Here is a 22,210-nt window from a genome sequence, read left to right as displayed (position 1 = left end):
AATACACAGGAACCCTGACTCTGGGTAGCCCACGCTTCCTGAGGAAACTCGGGCCTTCCCTTCTTTTATCTCCGCGCTAGACACTTGCAGCCTAGGGAGGAGGGCAGGGTCCTGCCGGCCACTGGTCTCCCATCTTGCCAGGCCCCTGGAGTATGAGACAATTGCCTGGTACCTCAGCTCCCCCTAGGTTGAATAACCAGTGGACTGCACAGCTTCTTGAGGGACATGGAGGGCACAATCACAGAGACTCGAACAGCAAGACACAGATGCCATGCACTGACCTAGCCACCAAAAAACCTACAGAGTCAGGACAAGCTTATGAGGGCCACTGGATGCTCTCTTCCTCTTAGAACCTAGGCAATGGGATTGACTCCGGGTCCCAAAGAGAGCTGGTCTGAGTCCAGTTTCTACCTTTATTTCGTGGAACTCTGGACAAATAACTTCTCTGTGACTCAGTTTCTTTGTCTGTCATATGGTCTCCCCTGGTCATCTGGAGTCCCAGGTAGACAGTGCAGAGTCATGGGCTTAGGTAATGTCTTAGGGAAGCAGTGTCCCAGGGATGGGATGGAGGTCTAGATTGTTCCTGTCCTGTCCTTGAGCAGGTCTCTCAACCTCTCTGGGCTGCATTTAACTCCATGAGTATTTTTTTGGTTTTATGGTTTTAAAGACAACGTGACGCAAGCATCCTTCCGCCAGCATTTCTCTTGGGAAAATTTAGAGTCCCTATATCCAGGGCACCTTTATTCTTTCTTCCTGTGTATGTGGTGCTGGGGATGAGATGGCCTCAGGCCAGCTAGACAGGTGCTCTGGCTGAGCCAGCTCCGCCCTGCCAGCCTTCACGACTTTGCCTGGTAGCTTCCCCCACAGCAGTTCAGGGCGGCTCTTACCTGCTGCAATGGCCGTCTTCCCGTCCACTGTCACAGTTATTGCCGTGCTGGCCCTTACCGCCACTGGTTTGCCGGGGCTATCTGGGGAAATGAGAATTATTGTTATTCTCGGCGCCTGCAGAGGTGGGACGGGGGTTGAGCCTATCTCTTGGAACGCAGGGCAAACAGGAAAGCGGGGATAAGCTATCCCTGGTGAGGTGGGAGGAAGGGTCCGGTGGCTGTCATGGGTTACAGCTGTCCACCACCTGACGGTCCCTTGCTGTCCCTGCATCTGGACAAACCTGGACCTGTCAGATCATCCCTTAGCCTCTGCCTGCCTGAGCCAAGAGATGCCAGCATCACAGCGGCACCGTGACTTTGCTCCGTCTCCAGGCAGCAAACCCGCCTGCCTGTTGCTGCTGCTTAGTTCTGCTTGCTGTCGCCGCAGGACCCTGTCATGGCCTGTCCTCCCACATGGGTCTTACCCATCAGGGGCTTTGTCCCACTTTGTGTTTCTGCTGCTGTGATAAACACCACACCCAAAAGCAACTTTGGGAGGAAGTGTTTATAGTCCATCACTGAGGGAGGTTGGGGCAGGAAGTCATGGCTGGAGCCGGACGCAGGAATTATGGAGCAAGGCTGACTATGAAGCTCAGGACGGACCACCTGTCCAGGGATGGCCCCTTACATGGCAGTCTAGGCCCTTCTCCACTTAACAATCAAGATTGTGCCACAGGCCAGTCTGGCCAGGGCAACCCTTAAGCTGGGTTTCCCTGCCCTCTCACCAGGTGACTACACTATCAAGCAGACAATAGATGCACCATATATTAAAGGGCAGGTCGTAGGCATCCCAGGCAGCCTGGGTGGTGGGTGACCCGGCCTTGCCTTTGTGAGTCACAGAAAGTGGCAGTGATGGCCCTGCTCACGAGCCAGATATGGCGGATGAGCCACCCCAGCAGCCAGAATGATAGCTGACACATCTATGAGGCTTCATGGATCCTAGCTGGTGGTGCCCAGCTCACCACCACGACGACTTCCTTTTTCATTTGCTGCCCTTCTAGAACTTTCTGCCAGGTCCCTGGAGATCTGGGTTGCCTCTCACTTCTTTTAGAAGAACCAGGCCATCCTGGGAACAAGATCAGAGGGTGGTTTGAGCTCCACAGGAGAGCAGCTTTCCAGCAGGCTGCTGTCTGGCCTCTGGCTTCTGTCCGTCCATGTCCTTGAGTCAGCTTCCCAAAGGCCTCTCATCAGTCCAAGGTTGTGTACTGTCCTGTTCTGTCATACTGCCTGTGATAACCAGCTCTCAACGCCTGGTGGAGATTGCTGGTCAGTGGTGCCTCTGTACTGGGGCCAAGCACGGTTTCCTATGGATAGCGTTCTTATGGTTTCCCGTTACCTCGCTATCTTCCACAGGTCTCAAGAATCTATGCTCAGATTGTGGAAGCTCATGACCCCCCGAGCTGTTCTCTGTTCCAGAAAACTTGCCATGGCAAAGCCAAAGGAACCAGAGTAGAAACGGAGAGCAGATCCTTCCCTTTGTTTCTGGAAACATCTATAAAACACGGATGTAGGGACCCCTGCAGGAGTCCTTGGCTCTGCGGCCTGCCTTCCTGCTAGCACCGACTTTTGGGCATCACTCAGTTAATTTCTGGGGACCTTGGGAATTTCAACCTTAATGTCAATGGTCACATGACACAGGGCCTGTGTGAACAAGTCCAGGATGAGGCATGTCCTTGGTGCTGGCAGACTGAGGTGTACCCACAGGTGGCATAGGCTCAGGCTACAGAGGTAACACAATCGGGCAGCACTGTCTACTAGACCTCAGGTTAGCTTGGAGGTTACCCCTCTCTGCCTCTGCCTTCATGGCTCCCTGACCCCATTAAAATGAAATTATTTTCTTTCTCTTGGGGAGGATGGGCGGCCCGGAATTGTCCACGTGGCTTTACGCATGTGCTCAGGCTGAGCAAGTGTGCAGGGGCGTAGGAAGGGAGCTCGCTCCTGCCTCCCTCCTCAGCAGTCCCCTTTTGGGCTGCTAGCTTCCCTGTCTTCTCCTGGCAGCTCCGTTCCCCACCCACCTGCCCTCCTACCTCGTGGACACATAAAGCTTCCCCTAGCAGCCAGCAGGCAGTTCTGGTGACAGTGCAGGCAGGAGGGAGCCTGTCACCCTGCCTGGGCGGGGCCCCGGGTCTCACCCAGGCAGCATCTCTGGAGCCCGTGGGTGTCTGTCCTTTGGGAGCCCCTCGTGTGGGAGGAGCTGCCTCTCTGCCTTAGGTGTGCAACCTGGGAAGAACTTCAGCTTGGCCTTTGAGAACCTTCTTTGTGGGTCCTGGGAATGAAAATACCTCTTTTCTCTCTGTCTCCTGTCCTATATTTAGGGTGTCAAAATAACCTGGACTTTAATGAGGTGGACGTGGCTATAGCTTGCTGTGTAAAAGGCTCTCGTGTGTGCTGTGTAACCTGAGCGAGTCACAGAGCGTCTCTGAGCCTTCGTCTCTCCCCATGTACGATGAGAGATGGGGACAACAGTGCTCATCTCACAGGGTTTTCGTGGGGAAACGTTTGTCCAGCACATCACAAACTGGTGTGTGGGTGGAGAGTGACACAGGGTGCAGTGCCGGGCTCAGTGGATCGTAAGGACGCTTAGGGGTTATAGAACAGAAGTCCCCCCTTGTTGTCTTCGGCCTAGAGGGGCAACCCTGGAAAGCCATGAGCTGCTGAGCTCCTGAAGCTGACAGTCCTAGGGCAGTTCACCATGGTGTGTATGTGTGTGTGTCCCTATGTGTGCAAGCACACAGACACACAGTGGTGCTCCTCTACAGGCTACCACTTCCTGAAAACCTTCCTCACTTCACACACACACACACACACACACACACACACACACACACACACACACACACACACACACCTGAGATGTCTGCCTTTACCATCTTGACCTCTTGCCCACCTCTCTCACTCAACCATGAGTGGGTGAGTGGGTACTGTCCAAGTTCTAGTCCCTCTGCATTGACTCAGCCCCCTTGTGCCAACCTGATGGATATTTGTTGCTTAGACTTCTGGATTCTGGACAAGGACTCCCCCCTGCCCAGTCTCTCCAGACCATTTCCTCAAAGGTAACTAAGAGTTTCAGGGTGCACTGAGCTGTAGGCCCCATGCACTCTCAGCAGTCTGATTTTCCTCGCAATCCAGTGAAGGTTTTGATGTTTCCTGCCATCCTCCAGAGTGACCAGGGCTGGAAGTTGGAGTCCCCAGCTTGGTGTCACTTCTTCTCCCTGCCCAGTGGCCTGGGCTTGTAGGGGTCTGCTGGCTGGCCCTGGCTGTTTCCCCTATGCCCTAGGAGCTGCCTTCTGGATAATCTGAGGGGCGTGGAGACTGGAAGAGCCATGTGGATAAGTCCTCTGAGGGTGTAGAGTTTTAAAGCTGATCTCACATTGGGAATGTGGGCCAGGAGTTGGACTGGCTGGCTTTCGGGTCAAATCTCTTTCTTTTGTTCCATTCCAGAGTTTGAGTGCTAGCCGGGGTTAAGAACACACAGTCCTACATCCTGTGTGCTGTACCACGCATGTCTCAAGCTGCAGTGTCAGGAGGGAAGGCAGGGAGGGAGCCCTGGGGTCTTCCTCTCTTCCATATCACCCCGCCCCCACTTTCCACTCTTGGGGAGAGCACAGAGGTGTAGGTTACCTGGTCCCTCTGCCCAGCGGAGATTGAAGACAAAGCTGCCTGGGGGCTGCTCAGAGGCCTGCCGATACCACAGTGGGAAGTGGTCCATGGTAAAAATACTGGCTTCATCTTCAGGTGTCAGGAACTTCCTGTGAGAGTGGGATTGATGTCTCCTCAAATCTGGGAAGATGTCTGTCCCTTTTCCCTGTGTCCTACATGATCATCCTGGCTGGGCTGGGACCAGCATCCTGTGCTGGCTGAGATGCAGGTAGGAAACAGCCCCTGCACCCAGCAGAGGCAGTAAGTACACTGTTACCCTCGCACTCCCAGGACTAGAGAGGATGTTCAGGGTTCTCAGTTATGTTGACTACATGGCATGACCTGTTTCAAGGGCTCTCAATAAAAAAAAGAATGAAGAGTTATCAGCTCTTAAGTTGCTCCAGGCAGTTCCTGCCTTTTCCAGAAGCAAAATGCCGGAGCATCTGGTAGAAGGGGAGGGCAGCAGAGGCTGAGCGGGTACCCGGCAGGAACAGGCAGTTGTATTGGCAACAAAGTACACTTCCTTTGGGAATAGGTGATTTCTTTTGTCTGGTTCACTGGCAGATCCGAGTGAGGAGATCCCACAGTCAATTCTATCACTGCAGTAAAGAGGCATGGATTGCCCTAAAATGGTTACTTTGAAAGGCTTCAGTGTGCAACATTAGTCTCCTTTCGGAGAAGCTTTTCCTTGCTAATTACGGGTTTGCTTTCCCTGAGCACACACAAGCCTACAGAGGGAGGCTGGTCGAGAAGCTGACTAGGAAGTGGGCGAAGCTGGGTGGGGTGCAAAACTAAGTGGCACCTGTGGGTAATTCCCAGGTAGAGGACTGAAGTTTGAGTGAGTGGCTTGCCTGTGCTGAGAGCAGATTTGCTGTTCCAGAGTCCCCAGATTGCCTATTGCATCATGGTCCAGGTAAAGGGAGTTCTCCACCCGGGCTACACAGTGCATCTGTGGTCCTCCAGACCGCTGCATTCCCAGCTTCCCAAAGTCCTTGATCGCCTGAAGAAGGTCTGTGTGTTGCCCTGTCTTCCCCTTAGAAGCCCCCCCTTTTTTAAAGGATGGTGCCACCCCCACCCCGACTCTCTGGGAATTAGGGGAGGGAAGGAAGAAAGGAGAGGGGAAAGCCACCAAAACTGTTTTCCTAGAAAGCCTCCAACCTTGCTTAGGGTGTGTGGACTTGTCACTGAGTCCAGAGAGAGTCACTGAGGAGCTCATGGCTGAAGGCATTGGGACTTAGTGAGGGACCTTGAGCAGGTGGAAGGAAAGACTGACACCACCACCAACTGTTCTCCCGGTGTCTATGTCAATGGACTCACAGGGCACAGCCTATTGAGACCATCTCTGCTCTGCATGCCCCAAAGGGACCCAAGACTTGTGACATGTTCCTCCCTCCCAGAGTCCCCACCTCCAACCTCCGGGTGCCTGGCAGGACTCACCTATCAGAGACCTTCTCGGAGCCTACGAACAAGCTTCTTCTTAGAAGGCCAGCCCGGGTCCCCAGAAAGGCCACTTCCACACCAGGCTCTGACTCTCTGCGATGTAAAGCAATGATAACATGCAGGCTGTCTTTTTCAGTACCTGGGTTTATGGCTACTTGAGGACATGGGACAGTGGCACTTAAGCACTGTCACAGCTGGAGGTTACGTGGTTTGTGCTCTACACTGGCAGAATCCATATCCAGACCCAGCACCAGGCCTGGGGTAACACAGGTGGTTAGAGGACTGGGGAGTCCCTGACGAGAAGGGTCTAGAGAGGGATGGGACTGTGCAGGTGGGTGTCTGGGTTACTTGGGTACCAGCGCCCTGCAGTAGCTGCACAGAATCAGACCCTGGGGTAGGCATCTCTAAAGAGCACCAGTCCAAAGCGCAAGAAAACCCCCAGTGTTAACATCATCCTCCCCTCCCAAAATATCCATGATGCCCAGGGTCATCAGATAGCCCAAGTGCTTCGTGACATTAGCCTGGGGAGAATCAGAACTTGACCATGGTCTGTTCAACACAGCAGCTTATTTAATATCTGCTTTCCCTCCTCCCTGACTTGAGCCACAATCGGCACACCATGTAATTTCCCCATCTAAAGGATGTCTTTTAGCACATTCACCAAACAGCGCAGCCATTGCCACTGTGACTTTAGACCACTTATTAGAAACTCCACGCCCATGGCAGTCAACGGTCTTTTTAACCTGGCTCTGGGTCTCCTCATCCCGGCTTCTCTTCCTGCAGATCACTTTTCACAAGACCAGACCGGCTGTCTGGGTGAGGTCAATTGCTAAAGCATTGTTTAGTACACTCTTTTTTTTTTTTTTTTTTGTCCTTTGTATTTCTTGTAAATTACCTCTTAGACCCCGGGACCTGACCATATCTGGCTGTGAGCTTTTACTCTCTGTGGTCTGAGGGTGTCCTGGTGCCGTCTACCCCCATAAGCATTGCACTCTGCCACCATGTATTGCCCTAGCTGGCCCTTCAGCTGTAGGTCAGCCTGACCCGTGGCTGACGTGGGAACCAGGTAAACGTTCGTTCTTCTTTCTAATTTACTTGCACATATGTACACAGGTATGTGTGTGTGTGTGTGTGTGTGTGTGTGTGCGTGTATACATATATATATATATATGTATACATATATGCGCATAGGTGCACGCTGCCTCTTGGCTGGGGACACTCACAGGCACATTTCTTCATTTTCTCCTTATTTTGCTTCTTACTGGAAATACAATTTGCACGGAAGAGGCGAGATAAGCAACTGATGCTTTTTGCTTATTTAAACTAGTGTTTGTCTTACACCTCCAATGTAACCAGCGAATGGGTTTTGTCTTCCGTGGACTCTGTGCATTGGAGTGCGGCCCATTGCAGTCATGGCTACCTTCTGCTCTCATCACGTCCCTGGCTCATGAGTTCTCTGCAGGGGCCTCTGAGTCTCATTAGTCTTGCTAGCTTCTCCTTCCATAGGATGCTCCTGGTTCATCTGGTTCATTTCCAACCCCTTTCCTACCGTCAGGGATGTCTCCAGACTCACTTTACTGAGGACCAGCATCGCCAGTCCCTGAGACAGCTGGGTGCTCCAGGGTAGTGCTCCCCCAGCAGGACAGTCTAGGAACTCAGAGGCTAAACTCCTCCAAGCAGGGCAGGATAGGGGCAGCGTCTTAATCTCTTTAATCAAAAACAGATCATGAACTCAGGTGGATGTTTACAATTCATATCCAAGTTTTGAATTTAAATATTTTTGATTTTTGGAACTTGAATCTTTTTTTTTTTTCTCTTGCTGGAGATGTTGGCTCCCAGTGAAGCTACCACAGTGCGACCTCAGGCCATCCACATCAGCATCCTCTATAGCCGTCCGGTTACCAAGCACAGGTCATAGTTTTATCTGTCTCTGCTCATGGCCCACATACTTTTGCTACGTATCCCAACAGTGTATGCTGCCGAAGATGGTAAGAGGCACTGTCTTGAGTGGTTTTAGATGTGTCTCTTATTAAGAGCTGGGCCAACGCATATTTAAGGACCGATCTTTTCTCTCGGCTGCTGTCCCTGTATGGTCCTGTGCTCTGCTTGTCTGTCCCTGAAGCTCTCTGTCCTTCACACAGGTGCTGTAGAAGTGGTACCTCCACCAGCTCATGGCTGCCGCCTCCCAGTTCAATCTCGCTTTGCACCCTCCCAAGACAGACATTTCCCGGCTGTTAAATTTACCAGTCACTCTTGTGTGGCTGCCGAGCTTTGACTCAGTGTTAGGAAAAGCTTGCTGACTCCCAGGTCTCAGAGCAGCGGGATCACAGTTTCTGATGGTACTTACGAGGCTTCTTGTCTGTGTCTGAGTGTGAGTCACTACCCAGGTGTGTGGTGTGAGAAACTTGCCCAGTGGTGTGTTAGTCCCACTGGCTCTGCACCAGCTATCAGGCTCCCCTCCCCTCACTGATATGACACACAGTTCCTTGGGATCTGTGCCCCCTGGGCCTGGCTGCCCTTTCGTGTACCAGCACCACAATTCACAGTGGTTTGGTGACGCCTTCCTATCTAGGTGGGACCATCCCCGGGGTTGAGATGTTGGGTGTTCTTGGTTGTTCTAATGAACTTTATAATCAGTCCCCTGGATGCACAGTCTCACGGGCATTCCCTCTGTGGGTATATGCCTGTGAGTGCACACACCCACGGGAGTTGGAGGATGGTGTCAGGTCCCCAGGAGCTGGAGTTCTAGGCAGCTGGAAGCCACTGAGCGTGGGTGCTGGGAGCCAAACTCAGGTTCTCTGTAAGAGCAGTATGTGTTTTTAACCACTAGGCCATTTCTCCAGTTCCAGGTATTACTAAGTTTTGAATATTGGTATTAAAACCTGCTGCTTTACTAAATTCTATTATTGGCTGTGGTGATTTTCCTATTCCTTTGCAGTTTCCTGGTATATGATATGATATGATATAATATATTTATTTTACAGTGTTGGAGATGGAGCCCAGGGCGGGCAGGCACTCTACCACAGAGCCCTCCCCCCCTACCATGGAGTTACCCTTCCCTCCCCTTTTCCCACCACCATGGAGTCTCCCGCCCCCAATTATATCATTTTAACCAAAGACCATTTTTGTTTTCTCTTTCCAGTCCTCATGGCCGTCAGTCTGCTCTCTTGTCTAGTTGCTTACGTGCTTTCTGGCCTTGCTGTATGGGAGTGGACTGGGGCAGGCTTGTCCCTATCTTCAGTGGGAGAGCCTTCAACCCCACAACATGTTGGCTTTCAGTTTTATGTGTGTGTTATAACTGTGTACATGTGTTTGCGTGAGCATATGTGTGTGTGTGTGTGTGTGTGTGTGTGTGTGTGTGTGTGTGTGTGTGTGCGCGCGCGCGCGCTTGTGGCTGTCAGAGGTTGACATTAAGGGTCTTTTTCGACTGTTCTCTGCCTTATCTCTGTCTTCCCAGCACTGGGGTTACAGCAGTGGGATGCTATGCTGGCCTTTCTTGGGCAGCCACACTTTATTAAGCGATCTCTCTCATTGCTTAATTTTGTAGCGTAGAAGCCAGTGAAGAGATTTGCCCCTCAGTACACAGTGTTCTAGTATCTCGTCTTATAAATTTTCTTTCTCTTAGGTTTATTTGTATACTATGGTTCAGAGTTACACATTGGGTTTATATGGTTCAATGTTACATATGGTTCACGCCCCGTTTCAGTGACCTAGTTTTCTAATGAGAGAGAGCAGCACTGAGAACCTTTCCTGAACAGCCTTCCGTGGATACCGGAGGCACACATGGAGTATGTGCACATGAACACTGTGTTCTGGCCCCTCTCCTGGGAAATGAAGCACACTGCACATATGCTTTAAAAATAGGAGGTGGCTTTGATGGAGGAGCCACAAAGAGCTTGAGTGTTTAGGGAGGTTTGGCCTCTATGGTTTTGGATGTTCCTGTTCAGACACAAGCACTCTAGCCCCCACCTCATTAACGTCACTCTGACCCCTACCTCTCATACCTCTTATGCAATCTCTTTTTTTTGCCCCTGTCTAGCTATGAAACACAATGTCACCCAGAAAAAGCCAGCAAGAGAATGAGGAAAATCTAGGTGTCTGAGAAGCACCGAGGTAACGTTTCCTCAAAGCTCTCTGTTTCATGCTTACGGGAGCACTTACTGGGTGGTGGGAATCACGTGGCTGGAGACCAGCCCAGAGAGCAAACCCAGTGCAGGTTTTGGGCTGGGCTGCAGTGAGGACACTAGCCCTTGTGCCTGGGAAAGCTGCACTTGACGTTTTTGAGTGAGTAGCTGGCGGGAGCTGAGGGGGATGGAGCGGTTCTCACCACCTCCCCCATTCCCCCATATTCCTGTGTCTCCTGAGGGGTGCATCTTTCTGAGGGTCCTGACTCAATCAGACATGGAGTACTGGGTTTGAATGTGTCACTGGAGCCATTCCCCCTCTACATACTCGGAGATGTTGAGCGCCAGTGCTGTCCAGTAGGCTTCCATGGGTGCGGTCACCACTGCGTCAAACAGCACCTCCCGCACCAGCTCCTCATCACCTGGGGGTAACAGCAGGAACAAGTCACATGATGTCTGTCACCCCCCCCCCCCCCGTCCTGCCCCGTTGCACACGTCCTAGAAGCCGCGGCTGTAGTTCAGGCATCACAGCACAAGCCTCGGTCCCAGCTCTTGTAAGTACAGGCTCAGAAGTTGGAGGTCATCGTTGGCTACATAGCAGATTTGAGACTAGCCTGTCCAATAATAGTAACAAGGCCCACAGTGCAGCCGCCACCTTACAGCAGTTCAGGAGAAGGCTGAGCTGTGTGCGGTGTCCTGGGCATTAAAGCCATCTGTGTGGGCATAAAGATATCAACCCTCTCTGTTTTGCTTTCAAACTCTCAACTACGGAATAGATGTTGGTTGACACTGAAGGCCCTCCCAGTTCAGCACTGTGGAGTCTACATATTGTCCTGAGCTAGTCAGAGCCTGGTCAGCCTTTGTCAGCTCCCGCCCTCTCTGTTCTCTGAAGCAGGACATGCTGGTGGCTGTGTTTGCTCCAGACATGACCCGGCTCTGTGTGTGCCCTAGTACCTGCTGCTTCCCTGGTCTGGCTGCTCACCTTAGTCTCTCCACAGGCAGCACTCTCTTCTCCTCTTAGCGTGGGTTTAATTTTTTATTGGAGGGAAATTTACATGGCACAAAAGTAACTTATAGCGTTCAAGTGCTAGACGTGCACCACTGTATAACGAACTCTCTTCTACTTCCAAGATATTTTCTTCACTCTCAAAGATGATCCCAGACACTTGGGGCTCTCCTTCATCTGCGGTGACCCTCCTTTCACCTGTCTGTACCCCACACCCCCATCAGCACTCTGTCCATGGCACCTGTCATGACCGTAACAGTGTGTGTGTGTGTGTGTGTGTGTGTGTGTGTGTGTGTGTGTGTGTGCGTGCGCGCGCGCAGACTTGTTCACTGTCTGGCTTCCCCCACAAATTGTAGCTCTATAAGTGCAGGCCTTGGCTGGCTCGTCCGTATCTCAGTCCGTGCCCAGGTCTGGTGCAAGTACATGCTCCTTCAGCCTTGCTGACTGATGGATGGATAGATGGATGCCCTGGTAGGTTGGTTGGGAGATGGTCTTTGCATGGGGAGAACATAATACGTAGCATATGAAAGGGGCTTCCTGAGGGCCACGCTCAAGTGAGCTGGCCAGAGGCCCGACCGAGTGCACAGACTTGGAAGATCCTCCCATACCATAGGATTGAAGAGACTGCCTGGCCAAATAAGAGTAGAACTGAGGACTCCAAGGCAGGTGAAGTAGTGGTGGGGATAGACTGGACAAGCAGGAGGGTTGGAAGGAGCTAAGGAAGATCCTGGCTTCTGGCACAAGGATCCTGGGTGCAGGCCTTGAGTTCCCCAAACGCCCACACCCTACATAGCCCACCGCTCCAGCCAGCTCTGCCTATTTCTTTGGAGGCTTTTCTTGTTCTCCTCAAACCACCCTTGTGGCCCCGGGATGGGTCGATGGAACTCTTCACTCTTGGGAAGCCCTGGGACCCTGGGACCCACAGGACAAGTTCAGAGGTATGGGTGAGGGAACTCACACTCCAGGTCTGGATCCACCCCTGTCAGAAAACGGACCACAGCTTCCAGTTGGCTGAGCTTCCGGTGGTCCGGGTCGATATCCGTGATACAATAGATCCTGGAAGCCCAGAGAGCCTGGTTACTTCAAATGCCCCCTTTTTCCTTCCCACCCATACCTTCTTGCCTACCAGTCACTGGCCAGGGTCAGATCCGGATGAAGCAAGTCATGTAGGCCTGAAAGCAGAGATCACACTCAGGCTGACACCCTGTGGCTGTGGGCACACACACCCAGGTCTGCGAACCCCTTTGCAGGAAGGGTTTGCTTGAGCATACCTTCAGCATCGTGTTACAAGTTTTAGTGGATACAGCCTTAAACCCCTTTAGTTAGCACTGTCTTGCATAGCCCCTCCCTCTTAACACATCCGTCCAAGAAGCTAACACTTTGAAAGCAGCGATTTTTGCCTTTTTTTGGTTCTATCATACACGGTGACTGCATGACCAGCCAGAGACGAGCCTGCGGTGAGCAGTGCCTGCCTAGTGAGCTCGGGAGCCTCACTGGGCTCTCAGCCAATCTGCTGTGCACTCGGTAAATCGCTGATGGAATGAGCGAATGAGCTCCTGGAAGCTCAGTGCTCAAACATAAGTAGGTGCTCAATAAACCATAGGAAGACACAGCAGACAAATGACTGAGTTAGTCAGCTCAGGGGCTTCAGGTGAGTGATGGACGGCTCCCTCTGTACTTTGCAGAAATGTGGCTGAGACAAGTCGGTCAGTGGGAGAGGAAGGTTGAGGAAGAAGAGGTACGCTGGAGGCCAAGAGAGCTTAACAGCCTGTGCCTCTTGCTGTGTAAGGATGCTGCAGGGGCCAATACACCACTGTGGCAGGGCAGGGCCACCCTGGGAAGCTGGAGTGACTGGTGGCATCTAGGCCCAGGGTGGCCTGGAGAGAGGGTCCAAGAAGAGAGATTTCAGGGAAACCTCTCCCAGCTTCTGTTAGCCAGTCCCCTGCCCTCATCCCTACTACGTGGTAAGCTCATTTTTGCCTGTCACTGCAGAGCCCCTCCCTCACCTATCAATTAAAAATTGTTATTGTTTTATGTGTCTGAATGTTTTCCCTGCGTGCATGAGGCCTGAAGATGGCATCAGATCCCCTGGGACTGAAGTTCCAGATAATTGTGAGCTACCCATGTGGGTGCTGGGAACCCAGGTCCTCTGCAAGAGCAGCAATGCTCCTAACTGCCCAGCAACCTCTTTAGTCCTCAGCCATCTGTTCCTTCAAAAGACCCCACGAGTCTGGGCCAGAGAAAGTCACATCCACAGCTTCCAAGAGTCAGAACTTCTGCACATCTCTCGATGGGACAGGAAGCTTAAGGGAGTGAACCTGGGAGAGATGGCCGGAAAAGTATCAGGAGAGAGGGCATTTCTAGAAAGATTCTGCGGATGAAGTCAGAGACAGGGGTGAGGTGAACAGTTGGAGGCCACTGCGATTGTCTAGGGTTGAGGGGACTGTGATTAGCATGATGGTAGAATGATGGGTCATGGGATGTACCCCAGGGACAGGAAAGAAGAATGAACAGACATTGATGTGACCCATCTCTCAGGGCTCCCACGGACATCCTGCCCGGCAAGGAGGCCGACTCTCTCAAGGTGACCAGGTCATGGGCATCTGGGGTAGGGTAAGGTCTTCCTTTGCCATCCCACCTGGTGGGAATGCTCACCCTGGTTCTGTCCTAGGTTGATCCTGCTCAGCGACCTGGAATAGCACATCCACACCACACATCACATCACGGTCAGCACATGGCTTGACCTACCTTCCTCCACAGACGTGTTCCCCAGGAGGATGTATTCTCCATGGCCCCTGGTGAGCACCACTCCCAAGCTAGAGAGAAGAGAAGGCGGTTGTGTTTGCACGGCTCCTGTGGACGCTAGCTTCTCAGTAAGCCAGGAGACTTTGGACAAAGGGCAACGCCATACTCCCCCAGATCCCTTCCTTTACCCTGGCCTCACAGGTTGTCTCTTTGAGAAGCAGGAAGGTACTGCTAATTTGTCAGTCATTCTTCCCGAGAAGAGCCCTGGAAATGCCACAGACCGTGATCTCTGCAGCTCCCATGTTACTTAGGGAGATCTTGAACTTCTGGGGACCGCCTAAAATGTTCAGAGGTCTCCTGATCCCCTGAGGTTTCTTTCCTACCACACCCCATCTCTGGGTAGCACATTAGATTTGAATCTAACTAAAAGACATGGTGCCTGGGCTCTGCCTCACAGCTCTGATGCAGTTGGTTTGCACCGACCGGGGACTTAGCGGTCTTGAGAAGGTCTCAGGTATCCTACTAGGCTGTCAGAGCAGGGAGTCTGAGGTCTACTGGGAAGTGAGGGAGGGAAGCTTGGAGCGATTTGACTGGGATCTTCTTATCCTATCGCCCTGCCTCAACATCTACACAGGTCGTAGCATGTCGTCGACCCAGCCAAGAGGTAGCTGCTATTGTCACCATTCACACTTTATAGGTGACACATTTGAGCCACAGAGAGCGCCTCCACTCAGATTCCGAAGACCATTAGAGCTGGCATTCAAACTAGGAAATTGGCTGCAGAACTGGACATTTAGGCACACCAGCAAAGACCATCTAGGTCTCACTTCCTAGCTGACCAGGATCCTTTGCTAATAGCACAAAACTGCTAACTCGGCAGGAAAGAATCCACTCTCAGATCTGAAAGTCTTATCTTGAGCTAGTGGTTTTTGTACTCCGTCTAGAATCCCTGACTTGCGGCATCATCCCCTCACCTGAAAGGCGTGTCACTGATGTCCGTGAAGAAATAGTCATTGGTCAGGAATAGAACTCGTTTCTGAAAGCAAAAGGAAAGTGTCCCTGCTAGGTGATGGCATGGTGCTGGCTGCCGGTCTTTGGTCCACACCCTTGTCACCACTCTGTGACTCCCTTACTTCTTACCCTTTCTCTAATCAACCACCACAGCCCTTTTATGGACAGAAAGAGCTCAGAGACCAGCAAACCGACCTTTTGGATGCTGTCTTTAAGGTGTGGGCTTGCCTAGCCCATGTGGCTAGCTCAGCACTTGAAACACCTTAGTTAATTTTAGCCAACATCAGTGTAACTTAGATTGCCTGTGTGGCTGCCATGTTGGGCTCTGCAGGTAGTGCGAGCCTAGGCTTCTTTGGAACAGTGAGGTGACGCTGGGGCTGGAAACATCAAGAGCTGGGATGTGTATATTTGGCTAACATTTTCCCAGGGAAAGTGGGACACTTCTCTCCCCTGACTCTACCTTCTTAACGCCTCAAAAACCTGCTAGGAAAAAAAATAGACTATATTCTAAAGAGTGAATGAAAGAGAGAGAGAGATAGAGAGAGAGATAGAGAGAGAGAGAGTGTTAGTTTCAGATATCTATAGAAGAAGTGAAAGGATATCACTTGGTCAGGAACGTGGAGAAGTCAGGACTCAGTCTCAGCCATGCAGCTCATGGAGGTGGGGGTGGGGGTGGGGTAGGGAAGCAGAAACCACAGCCTGGAAGGGTCATCCTGAGGAAAGTTGGTAATCCTGCACCCAAGCATGTCCACAGTCCTCCAGTGAGCCCACAGCACCCACAGTGAGCCCACAGTGCCCACAGTGAGCCCAGATGTAGTCTTTGGTGACACAGCAGTGACTCATGGGTAGGTGGCAGAGAGAAGTTCCATTTGGCCCTTGGGTGTGGCTTGTGGGTGGCAGGCCAGAGGCCATCTTGATTGTTAATCAATCTTAAAAACTATGCTGGTGGGGTTGGGGATTTAGCTCAGTGGTAGAGCGCTTGCCTAGGAAGCTCAAGGCCCTGGGTTCGGTCCCCAGCTCTGAAAAAAAGAACCAAAAAAAAAAAAAAAACAACAACAACAACAAAAAAAAAAACCTAAGCTGGTGCTCTAAGATCAGAGACCAACCACAGGACAGGTTAGCCAAATACACAGTAATAGTGGTTGGTTTCAATGGCCCATTCTCACCAACAGACAACTTATCTGTCCTGGTTTGAATATGCTTGGCTCAGGGAGTGGCACTATTAGAAGGTGCGGCTCTGTTGGAGTAGGTGTGTCACTGTGGGCATGGGCTTTAAGACCCTCATCTTAGCTGCCTGGAAGTTAATATTCTGCTAGCAGCCTTAGGATGAAGATATAGAACTCTCAGCTCCTCCTGTACCATGTCTGCCTGGATGCTGCCAGGCTCCTGCCTTGATGATAATGGACTGAACCTCTAAACCTGTAAGTCGGCCCCAATGAAATGTGTCCTTTATAAGACTTGCCCTGGTCATGGTGTCTGTTCATGGCAGTAAAATCCAAACTAAGACAGAAGTTGGTACTGGGAGTGGGGTATTGCTGCGATAGGCCTGATGATGCTTTTGTTTGGAAGAACGTGGATTTTGGGACTTTGGATTTGGAAAGCAGTGGAATGCTTTACATGGGGCTTAACGGGCTGTCCTAGTAGGAGTCTGGAAGACTTTGTTACTCAGAGTGATTTGCAGACCTGGCCCAGCAGGTTCAGTGGAGAATTTCAATATATGGCATAGAGACTGTTTTTGTGGTATTTTGGTGAAGAATGGGGCTACTTTTTGCCCTTGTCTGAGGAGTCTGCCTGATGCTAAGGTGAAGAGACTCAGATTAATTGCATTGACAAAGGAAGTCTCAGAACACCTATCATAGACTTTGTTCTCTGGTTAAGTCTCATGAAGACCATTTTAAACAAGTGTAGCAAGCTGAGAAATGAAAAATATAAAATATATGGTTCAAGTATTAAAGGAGCACTAGGAAGTGAAATTGAACTGAACCCTGTGTTCAAGGATATTAAGTTGAATTAAGGTAATGGTGACCTTGGGGCAAGATCTCACCCAGCAAAATTTAGGTCTGGGCTTGGCAGAACAAGCCTTTAATCCAAGGGGAGCAAGGCAAGCAGATCTCTGAGTTCAATGCCAGCCTAGAACAGAGCAGGTTATAGATGAAGGAAAACTTAAGTCCAGACATGATGGTACACACCTTTAATCCCAGCATTAAAGGAGACAGAGCCATGCAGATCTCTGAGTTCAAGGCCAATCTACAGAGCAAGTTCCAGGACAGCCAAGCTTAGGCAGTGAAGGAGTTGGAAAACAAAGCTGGTGATGATATAACAGAACAAGGGGGCCATGATCCAGTCCCAGCAAACAGCAGAACTCGGCAGCTTTGGCCACATGGCTCTGGCTTTAGAGTCAAGAATAGAAGGGGCTGCTGAGACAGTTGATGCTGGTCAGCTGGAGCTAAGAAGTTAGCCGTGATGAAGAAGAGCCCAGCATCACTGAGGTGAAATCTTCTGGAAGTGTTTTCTGAGAGCACAAAGAAGCTGTGTTCCAGAGATAGCCAAGGTTGTACCTCGAGCTGCACCTGAACTTAGTAATGTTCAAGAATCTCCCAGGAGGGACTTGCTTTGAAGGTATAGAGAGGTCATGGAGAGCGGCTGAGGCTTGGCACAGTGAGAGGTTAGGGAAGGCCTTTGGTGAAGGTTCAGTCTCAGGTGCAGTTGATGGACCAGGACTGAAGGGGTCATGAAAAGGAATTGAGGCTTGACACCATAAACAAAACTGACCCTATGAGAGGCTGTCGGTGAAGCCTAGTTGCAGTGGAAGACCCCAGTGTATTGAAGATGCCAGTACCATGGGATGCTCACCAAGAATGGCAGCGGCAGTGGAGTGGATCGACCTGAGCTTAGAGTGCTACAGAGGGCAGAGCTGGAGAAGTGATGCCAGCCCTTAGGAGGAGCCCAGAAGATCATGTGTGGATCCCAGACATTGAAACAAGAAGCTGTAACGTTGAAGTTGCCTTGGAGAACCCTAGAGTTTTGAGATGCCAGAGCCATAGGATATCTCCTGAGAAGTGCTGCTGACAGGGAGGGGAACCAGCCCAGGAGAAAGAAGTCTGTCGCAGTCAACAAAGATGAAAAAGGAGCTGGAGAACTGAAGACCGCGTGACATCAGACAGGGGGATGCAGTTTGGAGTTTGCTCAGCTGACTTCCTGTCTTGCTTCAAGGATTATAGTTAAGTAGTTGGATCTTAGAAGAGACTTTTATTGTGGGGAGTTTAGAAGTTGGACTAAATGTACTTTTTTATTATGCTAAGGCAGATGGTCCTCATAGACTCATGTGTTTGAACAAGCCTATGGGGGCCAGGGAGTGGAATGCCATGGTTTGAATATGCTTGGCCCAGGGAATGACACTGTTTGGAGGTGTGGCCTTATTGGAATAGGTGTATCATACTGTGGGTATGGGCGCTAAGAACTCTTCCTAGCTGCCTGGAAGTTAGTAATCTGTTAACAGCCTTCAGATGTAGACCTCTCAGCTCCTCCTGTACCATGCCTGCCTGGATGCTGCCATGTTACTCCCTTGATGATAATGGACTGAACCTCTGAACCTGTAAGCCAGCCCCAATTAAACGTTGTCATTATATACTTGTCTTGATCATGGTGTCTGTTCACAGCAGTAAAACCCTAACTAAGACATCATCTAAGGAAAAAACTAATCAGAGAAATCTCTGTAGTTAAATAAATCATAAGTCAAATGGACTTAAACATGTACAGAGCATTCTACCAGAACACTAAAGAAGACACATTCTTGCCAGTCCATGAAGCAGTCTCAAGGACAGATTACGTATCAGAACAAAGCAAATCTCAACAAATACAGGAAAGTCAAAGTAACACCTTGTATTGTACGTGACCAGGAAAAAATATCAATAACAGTAGAAACTGTAGAAAGTACAGAAACTCATGGGTTTAAAACACAACACTATTGAATGACAAAGAGATTACTGAAGAAATCCAGTAAGAATTAAAAAAGTCTAGGATGGGATAAAAAGCAAAACACGGGGCTGGGGATTTAGCTCAGTGGTAGAGCGCTTACCTAGGAAGCACAAGGCCCTGGGTTCGGACCCCAGCTCCGAAAAAAAGAACCAAAAAAAAAAAAAAAAAAAAGCAAAACACAAATACCAAAAGTGACGGGGCACTGAAGGCAGTCTTAAAGGCAAAGTTTATACTGTGCAACTACATTAAAAAATAGACAATGGGGGGAGGAGAGGGAGGGGAACACCCATAAGGAAGGGGAGCGGGGAGGGGGATGTCTGCCCGGAAACCGGGAAAGGGAATAACACTCGAAATGTATATAAGAAATACTCAAGTTAATAAAAAAAAATAGAGAACTCAAATAAATAACTTAATGATGTACTTTAAGGACTTGGATAAAGAAGAACAAACTAAACTCCAAGGCACTAGATGGGGAGAAATAACTAAGATCAGGGCAGAAAATAATAAAATTCTGTTCAGAAAGAACAAAAACAAACCGAGGTGTCGGTGACATGAAGAGTTGTTCATTGAAAAGATGAACAAGACTGACGAGCCCTCAGCCAAATTACCCAAAGAAAGAGTGAAAGAAAATACCCCACATTAATACAATTAGACATGACAGGGGAGACACAACAGACGCCAATGGAATTCAGAAAACTCTAAGAATACACCTTAAAAAAACATATATTCTAGGGATGGAGAGATGGCTCAGTGGTTAAGAGCACTGGCTGCTGTTCCAGAGGACCTGAGTTCAATTCCCAGCAACCACATGGTGGTTCACAACCATCTGTAATGGGACCCGATGCCCTCTCTGGTGTCTGAAGACAGCTGCAGTGCACTCATAAATAAAATAAATAAAAATATCTTAAGAAAAACCCCATATATTCTAGCCAATTGAAAAAAATCTAAAATAAATGGACTAGTTCCTAGATGCATATGAGCATCCAAAACTAAACCAAGATGAAATAATTTCAGCAGATTCATACCAGCAATAAGACTAAAGCAGCAATAAAAACAATTTTGCAAGCCGGGCAGTGACGACATACATCTTTAATCCCAGCACTCAGGAGGCAGAGGCAGATGAATCTCTCAGTTCGAGGCCAGCCTGCTCAACAGAGTGAGTGCTAAGACAGTCAGGGCTACACAGAGAAACCCTGTCTCAAAACAACAGCCACCGCCAAACTCTTTATCTTCTGCCCCTAACACCCAGGGGTTCCCTCCAAACCTGCATCCAGGAACTCTCCAAAACGATTACCCACAGGTGCCCAGGCCCAGCCCCACAGGCTCTTTCAACTTGGCCTACACCCTCCTACCCCGAGATGGTCCCACAGCCCAACAGCAGTTCCAAAGTTGGCCAACATTCCAGCTTTTTGCCCACACCTCATAACGGTGCCCCAATGTCAGCAGGAAGTAGTCATAGAGGATTACATCGACCATTATTCACTTTATTCTCAACACTCAGCCTTGATCGAAGATGCTTCTCTTTGCAGGGAAGGGTGGCTAATACAGGGGCTCATGACCAAGGTGCTAAGAACAAGTAACTGCTGGGCCTTTTAAACGGGACACTCACAGCGAGTTCCTTTTCCAAGAGGCACACAGAAGAAAAGGCGCAAAGACTGTGAGATCTGGACAGTGGGTAGGAAGGCCACCTTAAGAGCATGTAGAGCACTTGCTGCCTCCTGGGTGCCGACAAAATGCGACCGATTGTTTCCTCTTCCAGCTGCCACGTCAATCCTTGCCTGTTGCCTCGCCTTCCCTGTCACTGTGGACTCTCCTTCTGGAGCAGATGAGACAGGCCGCCTCGGATGAGACTGAACATACAGGATCGGGATTGTAAGGGTCTCTTCTCCTCCCTGCTGTGCCTTCTGCAGCTCTTGACTTCTAGTTCTGCAACTGGCATCTGACTGCATCCAAGCGTCTGTCTGTCTGTCTCATGAGGGAGGAAGCCAGGAGCCCAGCTGGCCTTGAGCACCTTACCTACACCGTTCTGGCTCCCCTCCCTCTCTGCCCTCCCCTGAGTCAACATTCCTGTTCCCACACAGACAAAGCGGGGATGCCACCACACAGTGATGCACTGAACTGTAAAGCTTCACCGCGATGCAGCTTTTTATCCCCCCTTTGACAATAAGAGTGCGTGTGTGGGTGTGTTGTCTGCTGTGGCATAGGGTATCGTCAAAGGAGAAGAGTCATAAAACTCGGCAGAAAATAAACCTGAAAACTTAACACGTTAAAAAAAAAATAGAACATGATATGCTCCGACACTCACAGAAGCTGTCTGCTCCCTGCACACAAGACTAAACTCAAGCATTCACAGAGGGGGAGGGGAAAGGGCTCATGTGTCCTCATCCCACCCAGGAGAACAGCAGCCGAGTGGCTGCTGGGAGCAGACAGTTCTTCGGTGATGTAGCCACTAGAAAGTCCCTCACCTTCCAGTAGGGTAGGTTTGCATCTGTGCCCGTGAGTGACCCTGGATGAATGCAGTGGGTCGCAAGGCAAAGACAGAGGTAAAGCAAATGAAGGTGGAATGGGGGGGGGGAGAGGGGAGGGAACTGGGGTGGGGAGAGAATGTTGGTGAGGGTAGGGGAGAGATAAGAGAATGGAGAGATGAAGTTTTAGGAACTAAATCCAGAGTGAATCAAATAAAAAGCACAATGGAAAAGATCACCAATAGACCTCACAGAATACGACATTCGAACACCAGTGAGAACAGGCATGAACACGGTCAGGACTTCCAGGAACTCCAGGATATATTCAAGAGACCAAACCTAAGGATTTCCCTAAGAATAATGAGCTGAGACTAAACATTAAGGGCAGAGAAAATACATCCAACGAATTATGGCAGAACCTCCCAGATTTACAGAAAGTCACACACACACAAATACAACAGGCGTTTAGAACCGCAAGTACACTTAGCCAGAGGAGATCCCCACCATGATATATGACAGACAGGAAGTCAAAAATGAAAACCAAAAGAAACAGTATTAACACTGTTCATGAGGGGAGGGTGGAGGGGTGGCTCAGTGCTTCAGAGCACTGACTGCTCTTGCAGGGGGCTTGGTTTTGATCCCCAGCACCCGCATGGTGGCTTACAATCTCTGTAGCCTCAGTTCTGGGGGATCCCAAGCTCTCTTTTGCGTTTCCTAGGACACACACACTTCTGTGCACCTACCCGTACACATACGCATAATTAAAAATAAAATTTAAAAAAGCAGGAAGAGAAAACAACCCAACAGATCAACAAAGAGAGAAACATTGGGATAATAACATCAGACATCTTATTAGCAGAACTCAAAGCCAGGAAA

General features: G+C 50.1%; 1 protein-coding gene across 1 annotated transcript in view; it reads right to left on the bottom strand.

The window, feature by feature from the left end:
• Nucleotides 1–22,210, bottom strand: part of Cacna2d4 (calcium voltage-gated channel auxiliary subunit alpha2delta 4) — a 114,820-nt gene that overhangs the window by 39,312 nt on the left and 53,298 nt on the right. Inside the window, 8 exon segments of the mRNA NM_001191751.2 lie at nucleotides 888–968; nucleotides 4,548–4,675; nucleotides 6,003–6,098; nucleotides 10,458–10,551; nucleotides 12,094–12,191; nucleotides 12,262–12,307; nucleotides 13,884–13,951; nucleotides 14,855–14,916. Coding sequence (NP_001178680.2) covers nucleotides 888–968; nucleotides 4,548–4,675; nucleotides 6,003–6,098; nucleotides 10,458–10,551; nucleotides 12,094–12,191; nucleotides 12,262–12,307; nucleotides 13,884–13,951; nucleotides 14,855–14,916 — 673 coding nt within the window.

Source organism: Rattus norvegicus, chromosome 4 (assembly GCF_021556685.1).
Source record: "Rattus norvegicus strain SHRSP/BbbUtx chromosome 4, alternate assembly SHRSP_T2T, whole genome shotgun sequence".
NCBI lineage: Eukaryota > Metazoa > Chordata > Mammalia > Rodentia > Muridae > Rattus > Rattus norvegicus.
The sequence above is the reverse complement of the archived record's forward strand: the minus strand, read 5'-3'. Positions and strand labels throughout refer to the sequence as shown.